This window comes from Hemitrygon akajei, chromosome 10 (assembly GCF_048418815.1).
Source record: "Hemitrygon akajei chromosome 10, sHemAka1.3, whole genome shotgun sequence".
In the NCBI taxonomy this organism is placed as follows: Eukaryota; Metazoa; Chordata; class Chondrichthyes; order Myliobatiformes; family Dasyatidae; genus Hemitrygon; species Hemitrygon akajei.
In genome coordinates, this window is record NC_133133.1 from 118,617,275 (window position 1) to 118,641,115 (window position 23,841).

The 23,841-nt window shown below is 39.8% G+C and overlaps 1 protein-coding gene across 7 annotated transcripts in view; it reads right to left on the bottom strand.

Moving 5' to 3' along the window:
* Nucleotides 1-23,841, bottom strand: part of LOC140734619 (plasma membrane calcium-transporting ATPase 1-like) — a 119,106-nt gene that overhangs the window by 32,976 nt on the left and 62,289 nt on the right. For all 7 annotated transcript variants that reach the window (XM_073058839.1, XM_073058844.1, XM_073058842.1 and 4 more), the window contains exons 4-7: nucleotides 18,556-18,813; nucleotides 16,687-16,812; nucleotides 4,519-4,632; nucleotides 1,876-1,914 (exon numbers count right to left, since the gene is read on the bottom strand). In XM_073058839.1, coding sequence (XP_072914940.1) covers nucleotides 1,876-1,914; nucleotides 4,519-4,632; nucleotides 16,687-16,812; nucleotides 18,556-18,813 — 537 coding nt within the window. The remainder of the gene's footprint in view (nucleotides 1-1,875; nucleotides 1,915-4,518; nucleotides 4,633-16,686; nucleotides 16,813-18,555; nucleotides 18,814-23,841) is intronic.

A 23,841-nucleotide genomic window follows, 5' to 3' on the forward strand; every position in this document is an offset into this window, starting at 1 on the left:
CAGCCACGGAATGACATGTCGGAATGGGAAGTAGAATTGAAGTGGACGGCCACCAGGAAATCACACTTTTTGTGGTGGATGGGGCAAAGGTGCTTGATGAAGCAGATCTCACCGATATACAGAAGGACACTCCAGGAGCACCAGATACAGTAGATAATCCCAGAAGACTCGAGGCGAAGTGTCGCCTCACTTGGGAGGACTGTTTGGGACCCTGAGTGGTAGTGCGGGAGGTGGTGTAGGGGCAGGTATGGCACTTGCTCCACTTGCAAGAATAAGTGTCAGGAGGGAGATCACTGGGGAAGAACGAGAGGACTAAGGAGTGATCCCTGGGGAAAGCAGAAAGTTAGCAGGGTGGGGGATGGGGAAGGAGGGAAAGATGGGCTTGGTGGTGGGATACCATTGGAGATGATGGAAGTTACGCTGGATGCGGAGGCTTGTTGGGTAGTAGGTGAGGACAAGAGGAACTCCATCTCTGGTGTGACGGTGGGAGGATGGGGAGAGAGCAGATGTGCGTAAAATAGGAGAGGTGGGTGAGGGCAGCATTGACGGCACAGGAAGGGAAGCAGCTTTCTTTGGAGGAGGACATCTCAGTTGTTATGGAATGAAAAGTCTCATCCTGAGAAAAGATGCAATGGAGACAGAGGAACTGAGGAAAGGGAATGACACTTTTACAAGTGACAAGGTGAGAAGAGGTATAGTCAAGATAACTGTGAGAGTCAGTCAGTTTATAAAAGATGTCAGTAGAAGGGCTGTCTCCAGAGATAGAGACAGAGAGATCAAGAAAGACAAGAAAGGTATCAGAAATGGACCAAGTAAATGTGAAGGCAGGGTGGAAGTTGGAGGAAAAGTTGATGAAATTGACACTCTCAGCATGGTTGCAGGAAACAGCACCAATGCAGTTGTCAATATAGCGTAGGAAGAGTTGGGGAATGATACCGATGCAGGCTTGGAGCATGGACTGTTCTACGTAGCTGACAAAAAAGCAGGCATAGCTGGGACACATGCCCATGGCTGCACCTTGGGTTTCAAGGAAGTGGGACAAACTGAAGGAGAAATTGTTGAAGGTGAGGATCAGTTCTACCAGATGAAGGAAAGTGATTGTGGAGGGGAACTAGTTGGGTCTGTTGTCCAGAAAGAAATGGAGAGCTTTAAGGCCCTACTGATGGGGGATAGAAGTGAGACGATTGTGTCCAGGAAACAAATTCATTGAAGCATATGAAATGTCATGGATATAGATAGGAAAGGACTGAATCAAGAAGGATTAAATGCAGTCAAGGTATGCAGATTAGGAGTAATCAGTTCAACCTTCCTAAAGTGTCAGTATTCCAAGGGAGATATGAAAGTTCTTCCAGCTTCTTTCTGGACAACAGACCCAACTAGTTCCCCTCCACAACCACTCTTCTCCATTTGGTGGAAGTGGTCCTCACCCTCAACAATTTCTCTTTCAGTTCCTAACAAATCCAAATGGATGTTTCCATGCGATTGTGTTTGCCCCTCTGAAATTGAATGCGAATTATGACCATGCTCAGGAAGACAATTTCATTGAAGTTGGCTTTCCCTATTTCTCCACCTGCAAAGCCACCAGTATGTTTGGGGAAATGTAATTTAGCAATTGTATATGGGCATTTCTTTTAGGGCTGAAGAGCAAAGGAGAGCTTAGACAGAAAATTTGATGGTTTGGCGAAAGGATGAGGAGGGTCAAGGAGAAAGGAGGAAAGGTCAATTGGCATGAGACTTTGCTCAATTTAACCACGCAGATAATTTTTTAATAAATAAACTTCATAAAATAATGTTCTACATTGGCATACCAAATCTGGCTCTATTATTGTCCCTAGATGCATTTAAAAATATTAAACTTCCATCTGAAATATTTACCTTTGTTTCTATTTTCCACAGTTCCATCTTGCTTTTTACCTAAGAGATAACCACAGTAAAGGATATTAACTTGGTTTATGCATTGATATACTGAGTCATTTCTTGGTCTAAGTGGGAAGTGATCTTTGTACATACAAGGGAATCACCCATTTAATAAGACCAAAGACCAATTGTACATGCAATGAAGAATTTAGAATGCTTGTTAACCATTTTCTCAGTCCAATAATTAAGATATTGATACAGCTTAAACAGATAAATGCATTTTCATATAAAATGTTAAAGATCTATCCATTAATATTAGTCAGTATTTCCATCAGTTAATTGGGGGGGTGGGGGAAGAAATCACTGGGATGTACCTTTCACTGATGATACCTCCATGGTAGGACAAATCAAAGGTGGCAACAATCAGCATGTATGAACGAGAGAACACCTGGCTGAATGGTGCCACAATTACTCCTCACTTAACATCAGTAAAACAAAAATGTTGACTTTAGGAAGGGGAAGGACTGTGAGCATGTACCCAGTCTACTTTGGAATCAACAGTGTAAAGGGTTGGCAGTTTTAAATTCCTGGGTGCAAACATAATCAGATACCTGATGCTGGTCAGGACATATCTGTAATCACAAGAAAGATATTCCAACCCTTAACTTTCTTAGAAGGTTAAGTTTGACATATCACTCAAAACAGTCAAACTTCTAGATGTACTGTTGCAAGTATCCTGCCTGGTTGCATTATTATCTGGCACAGCAGTTTGAATACAGACAGTCCCCAAGTTATGAACGTCCGACTTATGAACAACTCGTACTTACAAACCGAGGAAGGAGAACGCCGTCCGTCATTTTAAGTCAGATCACAACGCTGTCTGCCATTTTAAGTAACTGCCGATGACACTGTGTTGAGTGTGTAACTTTGTATTTGGCTTAAAATTTTCTTAGCAAGATTCACCCTGACCTCCCCCCTTTTCCAGTCAGCACCGCCCCTACTTGTCCCATTTAACCTGTCTCAGTGCGGTGGACTTTAGGACCCAGTGGAGCTCCGGACCCACCACCTGGAATGTTTCTGTTCTGTTGACGGAAAACGATCACGACTGAAAATAAAGTGGAAATAATAAAGCGATCGGAAAAAGGTAAAACGCCATCGGCCATTGGAAAAGCGTTAGACTACAGTCGGTCAACAATCGGAACAATTTTAACAGATAAAGTGAGAATAATGGAGCATGTGAAAGGCCCTGCCCTGATGAAAGCTACAATTATTACCAAGCAACGCAGTGGTTTAATTATTGAAATACATACGTTTTTTAAGTGTTTTATATGCATAGAAAGGTAAAATATATACTACCGGTATATACTAAGACAAACATTTGACTAACTGACGCTAATACCAGATGTACCTGTTCCGACTTATGTACAAATCCGACTTTAAGACGGACTCAGGAACTGAACTCGTTCATAACCTGGGGACTGCCTGTATACAGAAACATAAGCTGCTGCAGAGAGTAGTGGACTCAGCCCAACATATCTTGGGCACATTCCTCCCCACCATCAGAGAAGGTGCTACCTCAAGAAGGCAACATCCATTAATGAATATCCCTATCCCCACCACCCAGGCCGTGCTTTCTTTTGGGTACAATTCAGCAGGAGGTGCAGAATCCTGAAGTCCCACACCGCCAGGTTCAAGAACACCAGCAACCATTTGGCTCATGAACCAACTAGCACAACTCTAATCACTATTTAGCAACACTATAACCATTTTAATCACTTTGTACCACATTGGACTTTTGTTCTAGTTGCATTCTTATAAAAGAGTATAATTTGTTTAATGTTTTTCTCTGTTATGTTCCTGTGATGATTTTCCACTGTACCTGTGCACCTGTACTTGTGCATGACAATTTCTAACTTGACCTTCAAATTTGGCACTTGAAAATTTTAGAGAAAATTTTGACAAAATATAGTAGCCAATTCAAGACCTTTCATTGGAGGCAACAACTAAATTAAGAATAGACAAGGAAAATACAATAAACCAGACCAGGTCAATTGGCTCCTGAGGCTTACACTGCCATTCAATAAGAACCTGGTTGGTGCAACCTAGACCAGCTCCCTCACCATGTTCACCCCTTCACTCATGGTTCCTTTGTAGTTGAGATGTCCATCAACATCCAGTGTGAACATATTCAATGGCCAGAATTACAGCTTTGTTTTGGAGAAAATCATGAAACTTAGCAATTCCCATTATAGGCAAAACATTCAGCTGTATCAATGAACTTATAACTGGGCTCATATCATCTAATATTCAAGTTTCTGAAAGTAATATATGCAAGTCATGCTCATGTGGATTTCGGAGGAGGTTGATTTGCTAACAAATCTGAAAACACACCACCCAGCTAACCAACAAGATTATACTGCGATTGACTGACCATTGTGGAAGACAGCCAAAGTACAGAATTAGTGATTTTGTTTCAGAGTTAACAGGTTTAGTACTTGGAGTTCAAGATTAAGCTGCACCTCAGCACTGATGAATTAATTCAGCAAGGTGTTGTAATTGGAAAGCACCTTTTACAATCTTCAACATCACAACCAGAAGATGGATATTCGAGTATCCTGTTAACCTGCTCCCAGATATTTGAAAAGCAATCAATGTACTTACTTTTCTTCTCTTCCTCCTCTCCAGACCCAAGCAAGGTGAAGATGATTCCAGTTTGAGAATTTACACCAACAGCCGTGACTACCATTCGCCCGGAACCTTCCATTACATGGGTACCTGAAAACAGAACCTAGTTAGAACCAGCCATTAGCAACAAGCAAGAAAGGTTCATGTGATTTTATTCCCATAGATTAAATAACTGTAATGTGAACTTATAGCTCCATGCTTAATACAACAATGACTTTATATGCAGAAACCAAACCCTTGGATTTTGAACTCCACCATATGCAGTATTTCTTTTGCCGTCTCTTCAGATAGAAGATACAAAAGCCTGAAAGCACATACCACAAGATTGAAGGACAACTTTCATCCTGCTATAAGACTATTGAGTGGTTTCCTAGTACGATAACATCACAAACATCAACTCAAGCATCACAATCTACCTTGTTGTGGCATTGCACCTTATAATTCTGCTCCAGTATCTTATGGTATTATGATCTATTGTGTACCTGCACTGCACTCTCTGGAACTGCAACGCTATTCTGTATCCTGTTTTTGTTTTACCTTCTACTACCTTAATGGATTGTTGTAAGGAATTGATCTGTATGCAAGTCAAGTTTTTCCACTGTGCCTCAGTAAATTACAATAATAAAATTTACAGCTACTGACTAATTTGGTCTAGTTATTTAAATATACAGCCATGGAACAAATCTAAAGCTCATAAAGGCAAATGCACATTGTGTAAGAGACATGAACCTTACACAAATGGAATACAGAAAGTGCAATAAACTTTGAATAGAATCACAAAAGTAAACATTGAGAACATACTTTGATGAGCATGCCATGTTGGCGTACAGGATGCAAAGTACTGTATAAACCTCATGCACATTTCCATTACTGAAGAACACAGCAGATGTAAAGGGAATTAACTACAAGATTAAATATATTCTTGGGCATTAAGTTATTATTCTCCAGACTTCAAATGATGTAGGGCTTTGGAGCCCCAAGGGAAAATGCAATATTTCCATTTTTGTGAAACAGACTGAAAAATGTCTTTGCACAAAGGGGTTAAAAATCATCTAATATTCTCGAGAGGGCATATTAAAGGATGTTGCAAAATAACAGAACATGAACAAAAACAGCCAATGGACTAAAAGGTGCCTCTGTCTGACATTCTTATTTTCAACTCAGCTCCAGAGTGCACCCTTCATTCGGTCACTTTAAAAAACACGTGTGCAGTAAATACCTCTACAATTTACAGAAAAGGCAGAAATAGTTCAACAAATACAAAACTACACACAGCATCATCTGGTACCAACATTCAAAACACTGCAGCATTCAAAGTAATCATTTTTATTCAACCTATTCAGAACTTGAAGCACTCTTCCACCAATCTACTTCGTCAAAGTTAATTGATTTCTGCTTATTCCAATATCAAAACAATTTTAAAACTACCTTCAGTTGTTTATGCTGTACAGGAAATCGTCTGTCTCCCAAGTTACTTGTCATAACAGTCATGTCCAAACAATGGAAAACTTACATTGATTTCAAATCCTTCATAAGATACAAGTCTAAACATTTTATGACTAAATCAAAATTTTTCATTTGCAAATCTCATGATGCTCTTTTCTTTTTTAATTGTTTTATTAATCCGCACTTGCTTAGTTTTAAAGGAGAAACATAAAATGCTAGGAATGCTCTGCAGGTCATGGAGTGTCCATGGAAAGAGAATATAAGGTTTCTTACCCTAATATATTAACTGTTGTGTCTTCCTACAACGCTGCCCGATTGCTTTTCTGATTTTTCTGTTACTTTAAATTTCCAGCATTGGCAGTTTTCCCATTATTAAAGTAGCCTCTAACAATGCCAGCAAATTTAATCTCTACCTAACAGAAGCCTGAAATCTCAGACTGAATCTCAAAAGCAAAAAACCATTATGTCTAGAACCTTTTCCACTATTCAGTGAGACTGCTAACTCAATTCCATTCACTCATCTTTGCCCCAGACTGAACCTTGCATCAACTTCCAATTGCAGAACTGCACAGGTGCAATGAAAAGCTTTTGTCCTTAATTTTTTGGAAAACTCTAAACAAAGTCACCCTTAAACTGCCAGAACTCAAGGATTCAAAAATGTTAGTTTAGGTAATCTCTCCTAATTTAACCATGAGGCAATGATAATCTATTAAGCATTCTTCCAGAGAACAACATGGTGACCAGGAACTACCTAATACTCCAGGTATAATTTAAGCAATGCTTTGTCAAGCAGAACTTTCACCTCTTACACGTTAGGCTGCATCATGGAGGTTCAAATTCTAACTATTTTCAGTAGCTACTCATGACATCATCTTTATGCCTGGATTCTTAACTCCCTCTGTACTTAAGATTTTCACTAATTGTATATCGGTTTTACCTATCAAATATTGAAAGGTCTACAGAATAGAGAGGCTTTTCCTATAGTGTGGGGGGGAGGGGGGAAGGTGGAGGAGGAAAGAAGAGATCTAAAACCAGAGGGCACAGCCTCCAAATACAAGGACCTCCCTTTACAACAAAGATGAGGAGTAATTTCTTTACCCAGAGGGTGGTGAATCTTTGGAATTCAATGTCACAGACAGTTGTGGAAGTCAGGTTATTGGGTATACTTAAAGCAAAGGTGATACGTTCTTGACTAGTAAGGGCAGCGAAGCTCACTGGAAGAAGGCAGCAAAATTGGGTTGAGAAGGATAATAAATGAATCATGATGGAATGGCGGAACAGACTCGATGGGCCAAATGGACTAATTGTACTTCTATGTTTTATGGTCTTCACCACTTAGAAAGCACTGTAATAATTTCAGAAACAATGTGGATGGCCTCATGCTTATCCACACTGAAACCTATCTGCAAACTTTTCTCAATTACTCTATTATGATAATAGGAACCTCTGATAGAAAGCACTGTCTCATCACCCAAACTGTCTATAAACATGTGAACTTTATGGAGCACTGGTTTCAGTCTGATCACTAGAAGCCTTAACCACAAAGTTCAGGGAATTGAAGACCAGTGACCTTCACAACTTCTCAGATCCATCCACTTGACTTGCAGATTTCTTCCAGCATTGACAAGTTTCATTGATAACAATTTCACAATATGGTCAGCACTGTTTCCATTTAAAAACAGTGGATTTAATGCTGCACCTCAAGCTTCAAAGAATTCTCTAAAATATGCAGACTGCTTCCAAAAACAGTTAATTTTATGGATTTAAAAAATTGTTTAGTATTTATAGAGACTGTCCATTGCTAACTCTGAGCTAACTTTGTAAATAAAGTATACACAATACAATTCCCACTGGTAAGACATGATTACAATCAGGGTTTCCCAAAGGATGAGCAGGAAGGTTGTGCTGCAACTGGAGTACTGCTTGCATTTTCTGTCTCCTTACTTGAGAAAAGATATACTGGTACTGGGAGACGATGCAGAGCTTCACAAGGTTGATTCTGGAGTTCAGAGCGTTGGCCTATGAAGACAGATTGAGTCGTTTAGGACTATACTTGCTTGGAATTCAGAAGAATGAGAGGGGAAACTTATAGAAACATAAAATTATGAAAAGGATGGATAAGATAGAAGCAGGGAAGTTGTTTCCACAGGTAAGTGAGACTAGAAGTAGGGGACATGGCCTCAAGAGTTGGGGAAATAGATTTAGGACAGAGGATGAGAAACTGCTTTTTCCAGAGAGTTGTGAATCTGTGGAATTCTCTGCCTAGGGAAACAGTAAAGGTTATGTTATTAAATATATTTAAGACAGTTAAGTAGTGTTATGAATGTACCACAGCTCTGAGGGGCCGAAGGGTGCGGGACCAGCCCCCTCCTTCCTGAGAATCGCAATATCGCTATTAATACGGGTCTTGGACCCAGGAAATGAGAGACAATGCAACGGATTTGACCATTGTTCTTAGAGACACCTGTGTGAATTGCGACTCTTTACTACGTGCCAGCTCTCAGGGACATGGACACCCTCGGGCAATGTGGGGTGGGGATTGTATCACCCTACCTTGATTGACATCTACAAATCTGCCGGTCACGATAAAAAGGGGACTGCAGGAGGCAGTACCCCAGCGACGTACCAGAAGGAGACACCATCGCTCATCGCTCCCGTGAGGACGGGAAGCTGTTCAGGAGCCACGTGTGATTTGGTTCCCCTAGCTTGGGGAACGAGTGGCTGATAACCCCGAAAAGAACTTCGAACTGACAATGGGGAACCCACGTTCCCGATTCAACGAGTTGAGTCCAAAAGGCTGGCAAGTTTATTTTCTCTCTCCAACACGCGAGACCCCAGCGGTCCCCGAAAGGCTAAAAGCCTGCATGAACTACAGAGACTTTGATATTTCCATCGGACAATAGTTTTACCCCTTGACAAATGATAGAGCTACTTCTTATGTTGATTATTACTATACCCACGCTTTAGATTGAGTATTGACGACGTATATTATCTGAATGTTTGTATTAACCTTACTTTTGTGCCCCTTCATAAATAAAAACGTTTAAAAATAGTACCATCAGACTTCAGCGGACCTCTCTCTCTTTGCTGGTAAGTGACCCAGTTACGGGGTTCGTAACAACATATTGTTGCATAGCAGGGAATTAAGGGTTATGGGCAAAAGGTTGGTAGGTGGAGCTGAATCCACAATCAGATCAGCCATGATCTCACTGAAAGACAGAGAAGGCTCAAAGGGCCAAATGGCTGACTCCTGCTCCCACTTTTCGTTATGTTATTAATTGCAGAAATTTCATTTTTATGAGAGATTTTTGGTAAATGGTTCAATTAAGTAATCTTTTAGACAACTTGATGAAAAGTAGTAAATAGTTTTTTAAAAACTGCAGATCTTGGAAATCTAAAGCAAGAACAGAATGCTGGAAACATTCAATTAAAGACAGCTTAATGTTTCAGTTTCAAAATCCTGTGACAGAAATAGAATTCATACAAAGATACTTCTCCATTACTTCTGTCACATTAAAAAAGTTTAGTTTTAGTCAGGAAAGACAGACTAGTTAGATCTTTGATTACTTCTATCAATAGATTAAGTAAACTGCTCTAATTTCCTTGTTTCATTTCACACAAATAGCAAAATAATATGCATAATTTTCTAATCTAAACCAAATGCTCCCAAATCAAGGGAATTTTGGAATGTTATGTTTAGGATTTCTGTAATACTCTTGAAAGACTGGAATGAAAATAATCTTTGCCCCAGTGACCTTTCACTCTATAATGCCACTTCCCTCACCAATTACTGCACATTCATTTGAATCAATGTTAGTTTTAGGCCTTCTGGCATTTTATTTCTTCACTCCAAATTACTGTCAGTTTATAGACTGTCAATATAGATTTGAAAGACTCAGAATGATCCCAGACACTTTTTCATAAAAAAAATTAGAATTTTCATTTTTAGTTCATTTGACCTACTTTGTCATCGCTTACTTTCAGCTGTTGACATCAAGTCAGCTCTTATTGAGATATAAATTGATTCTGCATCACAGTTTTTCTAAACTCTCACTAATCCTAAAATAACAGGATTTTTTTTTGGAATGGAATCAATGCTGCCTTTATATACAATCCTAATTGTCTGGACTCCCACTTCACAGTTGCTGCTGAGGTACTACAAATAATTCTCACCATTCTGCTGTCAGATGTTTACGGCAAGAATACATAACCTATGGTGAATCAACACGAACGAACACTTCCAACCTAAGACGTGGGATATCCAGTGTGACTGCTAAACTTCTTAAACAGTTTTCCATTAGGAAAGGAAACCAGAGAATTGAATGCATGTGAGCTCCTTCTGGATTTCAGCAACATGACAATCACAAAATTCCAAATCATGGCACAGATAACTATATGCACCAGTATGGCATGCATGTTCACAATAGCTGCTTGCAAGTGTAAATGGGGGAAACAAAATTATTCACAGGTTTTGGGATACTGATGATCTCAAACGCTTCTCCCTCACCCACGTGTGTTAATGGCTGGATACCAAACATCACTATAATGGACAGCTCATAGCCTTGTAGTAGACAAAAGGGAAAGATTGTGTCAAGTTGTCAGGTTTGAGGCTTTTTCATCATGGGGGGGGGGGTTGGAGAGAGATGTATTATGGAGAGCATTCTAGCTGGTTGCATCACTGTGATATCCAGGAGTCACTGCACAGGATCAGGAAAAACCTGTTGAAGGTTGCAAAATTAGCCAGGTCCATGATGACACTAGCCTCCCCACCACTGAGGGCAGCTTCAAAAGGTGATACCTCTAAATAAATAAATAAATGAACGAAAGCAGCATCCATCATTGAGGACCCCCTCCCCCATTACCCAGGATGTGCTCCCTTACTATTACCACAGAGGAGATGCAAGGAACCTGAATGTCTTAGGAATAGTTTTGTCCCTTCCACTATCAGGTAACTGAATGGGTAATGAACCAACCCATAAACACTACCTCACTATTTTTGCTCACAACTTGCACTAATTTTAATATACATTTCTTAACTTAGTATTTTTTTCTGAATTGCACTGTACTCTTGCGACAAAACAACAAATTTTGTGATCTATGTCAGTGATATTAAACCTGTTTTCTGAGAAGAGTGAGCATCTTGCATGTAGCTTTCAACAGAAATGGAGCAGTCACCTCCATGGAATTATGGACAGTTTACAAAGGAATGCAAACAGATTTGTTCACCTGTGGAAATATGCCAGGAGATGCAGCTAAAGGTTGAAGTTGAGCAAAGTGTAGAAAGTAGAGATCATATTGCAGTTTGCACTATTTGATTTTGCTTCTTTTGTCCTTTTATCAGAATCAGGCTTATGTAGCCTCAAAAGGAAAGAAATTTGAGATGTGAGAGATGATAAGCCTGATTCTGATACAAGTCTCTATTGTGGACTGAGAGTGGGGAAAAGGGCAGGGAGAGGGGAAATCATGGTTAGGATAAGGGAATGGGAAGCACCAGGGAGACAATCTGCAATGATCAATGAACCATTTGTTTGCAGGCAAATAACCTTGCCTAGCGTCTTGTGGCTGAGCATGTCTGCACCTATGCCACCTCCCACCCCTGGCACTCTTGACACCTGTTCCACACCCTTGCCACGATGCTCCACCCTCACCATTACCAACATCCTTTGCTCCTGCCAGATTTATAAAAACTTGCTCTCCACTCTATGTTGACAAATGCATTACTGTGCAAACATCTTAGACACCCTAGCTATATACATCTAAGACTTTTGCACAGTACTGTGTATCATAATTTTTGTGGTAGTGTGTCCATTAATCACAGATTAAAGCATTGAGGAAGATTGGAACATCGAGGCAAATGCCTGCTTCTTAATCACTGATGGATCTCTTTGCTGCCGGAGGAGGAGTCTGTGTGGCAGCTCACTGTGGCCAGAGGGTAGGCCTCTGCATTCGAATGGTGTCTGTCTGTCTCTCTCACACACACATGGTCAGAGAATGCTACCGAGGTTCTACGTTTATGGATTGGACTACGGACTTATTCAGTCTTATGGATTTTATATTCTGTTTTCACCCATTCTGACATTTTTTTTGTACAAGAGGAGGGGTTTGATGGTTGATGTTCTTGCTGCGTTTTGTTTTTTGTTTTGGTGCAGATGAAGAGTTTTTGGGGTCAATGTTCTTCTTGCATTTTGTTACTTTTTTGTGCGGAGGAAGGAGCTTGGGTTGATATTCACACTGCCGTTCTTTTTAGTGTGAGGAGTGTGGATTTAATGTCTCTCTTTGTTTTGTGGCTATCTGCAGAAGACAATCTCAGAGTTGTATATTGTATACATACTTTGATAATTAATGGAATCTTGAATTATTTTGTTTATGGCACTTAGGCAGCTTTTAAACAAGCTTCTTCCAAAGTGTTGTGTCTCATACCGCTCTGTGAGCATTAACTTATTATCCCCACCAGAATGGGTGCCGAATGATCTCAAAGAGAATGCAAGAGAAACTACCAGTCACAAGTCCTTTTCCATTTCTAATTTCTACTATAAAACCTCCACTGTCTGCTTACTTCATTCACCATCAGTAAAATGAGTTCATCTTTAATCAACATGCCTATCAGGCCTGCTTTACATTTTACGATTCCTTACATATTCCTGGTGGAGATTACAGTGCTATGCAAGAGCAATCTCGTTAGACCCATTGCAATCCACTGCCCATACCCCTGCCACTTTTCCTTTCAGGTACTAGTATGCTTTTGAACACCTGTCCTCACTGTTCCTGTCAGTGCATTCTAAACTCCGAACATTTTTCATGTCCATATAACCATATAACAATCACAGCACGGAAACAGGCCATTCCGGCCCTCCTAGTCCGTGCCGAACTCTTAATCTCACCTAGTCCCACCTACCCGCACTCAGCCCATAACCCTCCACTCCTTTCCTGTCCATATACCTATCCAATTTTACCTTAAATGACACAACTGAACTGGCCTCTACTACTTCTACAGGAAGCTCATTCCACAAAAATGTCACTTCCATTTTTTGTCCTGTCTTGCCATTTTAGTTTCTCTCTTCTGTGTAGACCCTTTACAATTTTAAATACCTTCTACAGAACCACTCTGTTCCAGAGAATCTTAGCATCTTCAGCACATCTTGGAATTAAACTCCATTTCTGGAAGCTTTTAAGGGAATCCTTTTCACTCCTCGAAGCTGTTATATTTTGGCACAGTGACCAAACTTGTATTTTAACACAGCTTATCATTCCCCTTTTTATGCTACGCTGCCCAGAGTCTCATCCAGTTGTTAGTGGGGCCAATCCTGGGGAGCACTGGCTGGCAGCACATCAGTTAAAAAAAGTGGGCCCGCTGAAGCTGGATAACCTAAGCTGCGGTTGACCATATTAATACGTTGAGAACAAGCACTGATTCAGCACAGTCACAGTTAAAGAAAATTCCATAAACTGGAATAATCTCAGTCCTCAGTTTGGGAAGAGAATCAGTGATTTGTAAAGAGGCAGAAACAGATGCATCTGAATTCAGAGGCTGGGCAAATGTTCTTAAAGCAAGCAGGAGGTTGGGGATGATGATGATTAGAGATGATCTAATTAGCTCTCAGGCAGATCTGTTTGGATGAAAAGCTGAATTGTGTTCTAATAGTGGCAAAAATATGCAAAATTCATAGAAGAATGTAAATCTTGTCAATAATACCCCAAATCTAAACAGAAACTCATTTCCTGCAAACTATCCAAAAGATCTACCCAATTCCTTCAAAAACTCTGCATTTCCCCATCAACCCCAGAACTATCTGTGCTCTTTCTTACACCATGTAGCAGCTGATGGCACACTGTTTACTTTGCATTTGTAACCTGTCAGCCTATGGTAAAATCCCAATTTTTCAGGGAATTTTGAAAAAGTATCTCTATTTCATTGCTAAGCTTGCCTCCATTGATGGCCACGTTTCCAGTAATTAGCATTTCTTTTCTAGCATTCACGCTCATTTTTACCCTATCTTACAAACAGAAGTGAAACATGAAACAATTTAAATACTGTTTTCCCTTCTCTACAGTAAAACTGCATTAATGCTTTAATTATCACTGTCTGCAGTTTGTATGTTCACTCCATGACCATGTGAGTTTCCTCTGGATTCTTCCCACATTCTGAAGACAAGGGGCTCGAGTTTGTAATCTCTGGGCATGCTACCTTGGTGCTACAAGTACAGCAACACTTGCGGGCTGCCCTCAGTACAATCCTCACTGATTTGATTTGGCACAAATGCTGCGTTTTCCTGTATGTTTTGATGTACACGTGACCAATAAAACTAATCTTTATCTTTAACTGAAGCTTGGTCAATCTGCTTTATTTCTGAAGATGACACCACACCACATACAAGTCTTTTATTAAATATACTACAAAACTGAAGTGTTGTTTTTTTTCCCCAACTAGTCTTCCAAGAGGAGTCTTTAATCTTCTCCAGTTCATTCTTACTCTCGCTGTGGTCGGCGATCCCACTCTGCTAACACCTGGCATTACAAATTCTTGGAACAGCTGCTTCACCATGAAGAATTTTTGCCAACAATATGCAGCAATGTAGAATACTGAAGGAGGGCAAGCGACAGGGGCTCAAGTTACAAATTTGCATTATATTCCTCTACAAACAAATGTTGCATCGGTTAACAGGTGGGACAAGATCCAGAGGAAGATGGGAGAAAGATAACTAAATAGGAAACTAACTGGGGGAGCTGCAGCTGCTCTGAAAAGGAATATTAAAATGAGCGAGGAACTGCTTGATAAAGAGGCACCTATGAGAAGAGCCATTGAAGCACTAAAAATATTAAGTATGGCAGCTTAAAAGCAACTGATCATGTTTAGTGAATACTGATATATATATATCCAATGAGAACATTCCACTATATTCTGAAATTATTCCAAAAACATTCATGTTAGTCTCCAGTTTTTCCCCAAACAGTTTGAAATCTGTTTTTGCTTTTTTGCACATTTTCACCTCCAACAGTTGCCCAAATTTCCAAATGCTCTTTCCCTGCATTCAGCTTGACTGAAACACTTGGTTATTCAGTGTATTTTCAATTAGATACACTTGGAAAAGGTGTTCATTTATAAAGAATATACTAACATATTTCCATACTACCCACAGTCAAAGTAACACTGTACAAACTAGTCTTTCCACCCCAACTAGCCCACACTGACCAAGATGCTCATGTAAACTAATCCCGTTAGCCCATGTTTGGCTGTTATCCCTGTAAACCTTTCCTATATGTGCCAGTCCAAGTGTCTAGTTTGATTTGTCATTACTTCCATCCAACATATCCTGGTTATTCAACATTCCTCTTTCAAATCTAGCAATCTTGTCTCATTTCTGTTTGATATCAAATACCCAATAACACCCAAGCACTTACATCACAATTAAGCCAGGGGACAATCATTTTGATCACCTTCAATAATTCCATTTAATGCTGGAATGGCTTCTTTGATCTATCATGCACCCCATCATCATAAACACAAGAGATTCAGCAAATGCTAGAACTCTTGAACAACACACACAAAACGTTTGCAAGTCTGCCAGCATCTTTGGAGTGGAATAAGCGATTGGCATTTCGGGCTAATAAACTTCATCAGGTCCTGACCAATGATCTTGGCTCGAAGCTGAATAATTATTCCTTCCAGAGATGCTACCTGACATGCCAAACTCACCCAGTATTTTGTGTACATAATCCAACATCCTATTCATTTTTCATGGAGCAGAAAAATCAGCAGAGTTAATAAGACCTGTTTCCATCAAAACTATGCTACCTCTAATATTTGAGTTCTCAACCTTTTGATTACTCCCATCCCAATATAATACAGTAAAAGCAGTATTATCCAGACAAGGTAGACACTAATCTGGAGTAAAAGACAAAATGTTGGAAGAGCTCAGTAGGTCATGCAGATCTGTAGTCAGGGGGTGGATCAACATTTGAGGCCAAGATTCTGCATTGTTCTGATGAAGGGACTGGACCCAAAATGTTGAATATCCATACACCTCAACAGCTGCTATCTGATCCATCCCATTTCTCCAGCAACTTGTTATATTTTTCTTGATTATGCAGCACACACCCAACGTGGCAGGTGCTAAATATTCAAATATGTCAGTTAATCATGAATTAGGCTCAATCTCTTGATCTGGTCCTCCTTGGGACATGTTGTTCCCTCAATTACTAGAAAGTCTAAGAGATAAATTTTACTGCAATTTGCCCTGGTGCTATCCAACCAAATCGTGTCAAAAAGAAACTTTATAAATTGTTTCTGAATTATATGTCAGATTGGGCAATAGATCAGCCAGTACTAATTCCCTGCTACCATGTTAAAGGTCAAAATGCCACAGTAGCATAGCGGTTAGCATGATGCTATTAAAGCTTGTAGTGTTTGAATTCATTTCTGGTGTTGTTCTGTAAGGTGTCTCCGTACTTTCTTCCTGTAGAATGTATGGTTTTCCGCAGGTGCTCTTTCTCCTCCCACAGTTCAAACACGTACCAAGTAGGTTAAATGGCCAATACAATTTGTCCCTTTATTAGGTTAAGGTTAATCAGGTTTGTCAGAGGTTGCTGGGGCGCTGCGGTTCGAAGGGCCAAGGACCTACTACATGCTGTTATCGCTGAAATAAAAAATTAAAATTAATATTTCCCATCCTTCCATCAGCAGGATGCATGTCTTCTTACCAGATAATAGCAGTGGGTCTCTGTCTAGGTTTTTCTTCACGTGGTCAGACTCTCCAGTAAGTGAGCTTTCATCAATCTTTAGATCGTTTCCATGAATAAGTACACCATCAGCAGGTAGGAGGTCACCTGAAATGCAGAAAACCAAAATTTATCGTTGGTCTCTTGAACAGTTCTCACAAGGCTAATGCAGCCCGTAAACAGTTAGATGTTTCCCCAATCTCCAATACATAGCAAGTTGCTACTCTGTAGACAATATTGACGTTTAAAACATTAAGCTTTTAAGACATTTTCCTTGTCCAAAAATCAAAAAAAGCTGCAACATTAGAAGGGAGATCAGGAAGAGACAATTATAATCATAGTTATACCATAGTAATCACTCTTAAAGACATAGTAATCATTATACAAGTTCATTCATCATGTGTCACAGATGCAGAGAGGTTAAGAAGACTGATTGCATTTTGTGAACACAATATTCACAAATGAGGTGTTTAAGAGTTCAGACCAACAAAGCAAATAATTCATACTTTGAGAACCTGAAGTGATTAGATTTCATTTGGAAATGTTTGCTTTTCCAATTTGAGTTTTTACTGCAGTTTTTCTGAACTGCCCATGAACACTACCTCACTATTTTGTTCTTTTTCTGGACTACTTAATTATTTTATATACTTATTGTATTTTATGTTGCACTGTACTACTACCAATAAATTTCATGACATGTCAATGGCAATAAATCCAGTTCTAATGAGGCGGTTGACCACATTGATGAGGATAAATTCATCCTCTTTCTAAGCATTAACACTGCTGTCCAAAATAAACCATTTTCATCACACAATGTATGAGAACGGTAATGACTGCAAAGTTAGTACTGTCCATTCACTCCATCTTATTTGCAGCCCCACTAGCTACCAGACAAACCCATACAAATGGGCTCATCTATCTGTATAAATGTATTAACTCCAACCTAGTGCACAATTATGCTGCAGTTGTTAATATGGCACCTTATTTAATGCAGTCAGGAAATTCCCATGCATCACATTCACTTTGTTCCTTCCCCCCCCCCCCGTGTTATTTGTTACATCCTCAAACTCAAGCCAATTTGTCAAACATTTCCCTTTCATAAAATCTTAACTCTGATTACCTGTTTTCTAAATATCCTATTTATCTTTCTAATCCTTGTGCAATTGGCATACAATTTCCAGTTTTGTGTTTCTTTCAACAGTAGCGACACATCTGGAACTAATTTCCTGACTCCCCTCTTGTACCCTAGGATGCAGACCAAGCATTTAGCTCCATTCATTTGCCTAGCACTTTATTTTTTTGATGATAGAGTTTTAAGTTCTCGTCTCTCTCAATCCTTTGTTAGTTTTTTAAAAAAAACAGACATGTCAGAATGCCAGTATTGCCTCCAATCAATCTAGTTCCTATTTTTCACCATTACCACTTTACTGCACCAGAGATCACTAATTGGCCGCAGTAATAAGGAGTTTGTACGTTCTCCCTGTGACTGTGGGTTTCCTCCAGCTGCTCCGGTTACCTCCTACATTCCAAACACTTATGGGTTAGTGTCAAGTTGTGAGCACGCTACGTTAATAGCGAAAGCTCGTGGGCTGCCCCCAGCACAAACACTGTTGGTCATTGACGCAAATGACACATTTTACTGTATGCTTTGATGTATGTGTGACAAGTAAAGCTAATATTTAATCTTTAAAATTTTTATCCATGTTGGATAGCACTTGCTACATTTGTGGAAAGTGACAAAGACCCATAAAATGAGTACACCACTTCAAGTATAGTATTTCTCCGCCCCCCCAACTTAAAACACATCTACTGAAGGGTTTCCATGAATAGTCAGGTACAAAATTTACTTACCATATTTAACTTGAGCAATGTCACCAACCACCAACTCTGCCACAGGTATCTGGATAACCTGGCCACCTCTTATCACGGTGAATTTCTGCTCCTGTTCTATTCTGTTTTGTAGACCTCTAAATTGTTTTTCCTTACTCCAGTCATTGAATGCTGTGACCAATACCACACAAATAACAGAAACAAGAATAGCAACTCCTTCAATCCAACCGGTCTCTGCTTCACTTTCATCGTCAAAGTTATCTGTAACTCTACCACAAGCTGCAGAAAGAACAGATGACAGAACATAAGGGATAGCACAGATTACACACACACACAAGGGATAGGAGTAAGGCAAACTTTACAATCATGAATTAAATCATTTAATAGTTTACTGTATTTTCACCATAAACTTGAAACTGACAGTTTAACACTAGAGCAAGGCAGCACACAACAAAATATTAAGTGTTTTTAGTAACCAAAATTGATGTGTCTGAGAGAGGACCAATTAATCTGGAACTTGAATGCTCCAAGAATACTTTCTGAATGGAGAATTTCCTAAGAGGCACTACAGCACAAACTTTTTGGTGCACTTATTAACCATTTAATTTGAACTATCATTTTTATGCTCAGTTTGCTCAAGCAAATAAAAAATTGCAAGCAGTCATTTTTAGCCAAAATATACAATTAATGAAGAAAATCATGCTTGCAAGATCAGTGAAATAATCAAATAAGCGAAGACATCGAATTACTGAGTACACCATACCCTAAGTGTGGATACGAATCATTAAATTCACAAACAAATGCAAATATAAGCAATATTGAGCATTTTTGAAAAATGATGGGGGGGGGGGGAGGACTTTGGGGTTCTCACATTTAACTGTCGTTCATTCTTTGGGGGACTTCTATTTTCGTGGATGTTTTGCAAAGAAAAGGCATTTCAGGATGTATACTGTATACATTTCTGACATTAAATTAAACCTTTGAAATTGAAAATTTGCTCCTATAAAACCATCTGCTTCTGGGAAAACAATATGAAATTTCTTCAAACTGGGTGGAATTATTGTCAATGTTTTCTTTTTGTTTGAAAATCCTCTTTTAGATCTAAGTAGTGAATACAATGATAGATTGCATATATTTATCACCAGAAAGACAACTATATTAGAACTTTACACCAGCTCTTGGCCCCAGGTGATGACAGATCATTGACAATTTTCACCATGGTGCAACAATTAGCCACTCAATTTTCAACACTCGAGGAAATCCTTGTAGGGGTACTGACTTAGCCACAGTGAAAACAAATTTCTTTCATGTTTGGACCATGTACCCTTTTGTACTAATTTATCTTAAACACATGTTAATCAAATGTTGAAACATTTACTACATTTCCAGAGTATTTACAAGCACATTTGTAGACCAAATAACCAGACATCTCTACCTTCAAGAGGTCTTCTAAGTAACTCAGTTTCATAGGTAGTTAGGGACAATCACAACTATACTGGTGCTAGCATTGCTCATATCCTGCAAATCAATATAAACACTGTTTGGTTGGTCTGCAAATATGCCTGAAAATAACTTGGAGGTGAAATGAGTTAAGAGTCATTTTAACAGCTATTTTATTATTGCCTAGTGATTAGCATTTGCAATACTGCTAAGTATTGGCTCCTCAAGGTAGCTAAAGCCTGGGGAGGTAGTGCAGATAAGTTTCCACTATCTATTAAATGCCCCCAACCTTTTAGATAATGACTCTAGAGGACATCAACTTGAAAGTAATCAGCAAAGTTACTTTGCAAATTTATCATAAATCAGTAAATTGAGCTCATTTAATAGATACTATATGGATCACAAAGGAAATTAATATCAAAGTAGCATTACAAGTGCACAGATATACAAATATTAGGAGAGAAGAAAGAAAAAATAAGTTACCTCAAAGAGTCTAACAAAAGGGGATCGTCACTTCCCAGGCTATAGGTTGACTCATTGTAGAGTCTAATGGCCAAGGGTAAGAATGAACTCAAATAGCGCTTTTTGGAGCAGCACAGTGGTCGTAATCTATTACTAAAAGTGCTCCTCAGTTCAGCCAAGGAGGCATGCAAAGGGTGAGAAGTATTGCCTAAAATTGCCAGGATTTTCCATAGGGCCTTTTTTTTTTTTTAAAAAAGCCACAGTCTACAGTTTGACACCTATAACAGAACTAGCCTTTCTAATCAGTTTATTGAGCCTGCTGGCATCACTTGTCTAGATGCCATTGCCTCAGCACACCACCACATAGAAGACTGTACTGGCAACAGACTGGTAGAACATGTGAAGGAGAGGCCTGCATACTCCAAAGAACCTCAAGTCTCCTCAGGAAGTAGAGGCGATTCTCATACACAGCCTCTGTGTTGGTGCTCCACTGTCATCCAGGTGCACCCCCAGGTACTTGTAGGTCCTCACCACATCCACACCCTCACCATTAACAATAACAGGGAGCAGTGCAGGCTTAGTCTTCCTATGTTGTATCACCATCTCCTTTGTCTTACTGATGTTGAGCAGCAGATAATTCAGCTTGCACCATTCGACAAAGTCCTCCACCTGGGCCCTGTATTCATCCTCCCTTTATACATCCAACTATTGCTAAGTCATTAGAGAATTTCTGCAGATGACTCAACTTAGTGTTGTATCCAAAGTCCAAGGTATACATGGTAAATAGGGAAGGAGGCAATACAGTCCCCTGTGGGGTCCCAGTGCTGCTTACAGCCATGTCTGACACACAGCTCTGAAGCCACACAAACTGCGGTCTGCCAGGCAGGTAGCCCATTATCCAGGATAAAATGGAAGTGCCATCCCTCATTGAGTGGAGCTTTTGCCCAGCAATGAGGGCTCTATGGTATTAAAGGCATTTGAGAAATCAAAAAACATAAGACCACAGACACAGGAACAGAATTAGGACATTTGGCTCAACGAGTCTGCTCCACCATTCAGTCATGGCTGATCCTTTTTCCCTCTTCTCAGTCCCACTCCTTGGCCTTCTCTCCGTAACCTTTGATGCCACATCTAATCAAGAACCTATCAAGCTCTGCCTTAAATACACCCAACGACCTGGCCTCCACAGCTGCCTGTGGTATCAAATTCCACAGCTTCACCACCCTCTGGCTACAGATATTTCTATGCACCTGTTTTAAAATTGATGCTCCTCTATCCTGAGACTGTGCCCTCTTGTCCTAAACTCCCCCACCTAAACTCCTTTCCACATCTACTCTATCTAGGCCTTTCAACATTCGAAAGGTTTCAATGAGATACCTACCTCTTCCTTCTAAATTCCAGTGAGTACAGAGCCAGAACTATCAAATATTCCTCGTATGATAACCCTTTCACTTCTTGAATCATCCTTGTGAACTTCTCCAATGCCAGCACATCTTTTCTTAGATGAAGAGCCCAAAACTGTTCACAATAATCAAGCTGAGGCCTCACTAGTGCCTTCTAAAGCTTCAGCATCACACCCCTGCTCTTGTATTCTAGACCTCTCAAAATAAATGCTAACATTACACTTGCCTTTCTCACCACCAACTCAACCAGCAAGTTAACCTTTACAGTGTTCTGCACAAGGTCTCCCAAGTCCCTCTGCAATGCAGAGTTTTGGATTTTCTCCCCATTTAGAAAATAGTCTGCAGATTTATTTCTACTACTAAAATGCCTGACCATGCATTTTCCAATATTGTATTTCATTTGCCACTTGTCCATCCTCCTAATTTGTCCAAGGCCTTTTGCAGCCTACCTGTTTCCTCAACACCATCTGCCCCTCCAATCTTCATATCATCTGCAAACTTGGCAACAAAGCCAGCTATTCCATCATCTAAATCATTGATATACAGTATAAAAAGCAGTCCAAACACTAACCCCTGCAGAATACCTCTTGTCACTGGCAGCCAACCAGAAAAGAATCCTTTTATTCCTACTCGATGCCATTTAACAATCAGCCAATGCTATAACCATGCCAGTAACTTTCCTGTAATACCATGGACTCTTAACTTGGTAAGCAGCCTCATATGTGGCACCTTGTCAAATGCCTTCTGAACAACCATATATACAAAATCCACCGCATCCCCTTTATCTATCCTACTTGTCATCTCCTCAAAGAATTCCAATAGGTCCATCAGGCAAGATTTTTCCTTAAGGAAACCATGCTAACTTTGTCCTGTGTCACCAAGTACCCCATAACCTCAGCTTTAACAATCAACTCAAACATCTTCCTAACCACTGACTGAGGTCAGGCTAACTGGTTTATAATTTCTTTTCTGCTGCCTTTTCCTTTCTTAAAGAGTGGAGTGGCATTTGCAATTTTCCAGTCCTTTGGCACTATGCCAGAGTCCAATGATTTATGAAAGATCATTACTTTCACAATCTCTATTGTTACCTCTTTCAGGACCGCAGGGTGCAGTTCATCTTGTCCAGGTGACTTATGTACCCATAAGCCTTTCAACTTTTTGAGCACCTTCTCCCTTGGAATAGTAACTGCACTCACTTCTCTTCCCTCACACCCTTCAACATCAGGCACACTGCTAGTGTCTTCCACAGTGAAGACTGATGCAAAATACTCATTTACTTCATCTGCCCTCTCCTTATCACCCATTATTATTTCTCTGGCCTCATTTTCCAGCTGTCCTACATCTCTTATTTATTTATTTTTACATACTTTAAAAAAAGCTTTTACCATCCACTTTGGTACTGTGTGCTAGCTTGCCTTCACATTTCATCTTTTCCCTCCTAATGATTCTTTTAGTTGCTTTCTATAGGTCTTTAAAAGCTTCCCAATCCTCCATCTTCCAGCTAATTTTTGCTTTGTTGCATGCCCTCTTTTGTTTTTACATTAGCTTTGACTTCCTTTGTCAGCCACAGTTGTACTAGAGTATTTCTTCATTTTTCGAACACATCTAACCTACATCTTCCTCATTTTTCCTAGAAACTCATGCTATTGCTGCTCTGCTGTCATCCCTACCAGCAGCTCCTTCCAATTTACTTTGGCCAACTCCTCCCTCATACCACTGTAATTTCCTTAACTCCCCTGAAATTCTGTTATGTCACACCTTACTTTTTCACTATCAAATTTTGAGCTGAACTCAATCATATTGTGTTTACTGCCTCCTAAAGGTTCTTTTGACTTAAGCTCCCTAATCACCTGTGGTTCATTACATAACACCCAATGCAGTATAGCTGATCCCCTATGCTCAATGAGAAACTGCTCTAAAACTGCTCATAGGTATTCAACAAACTCATTCTCTTGAGATCCATTACCAACCTGATTTTCCCAATCAAACTGCATGTTGAAAT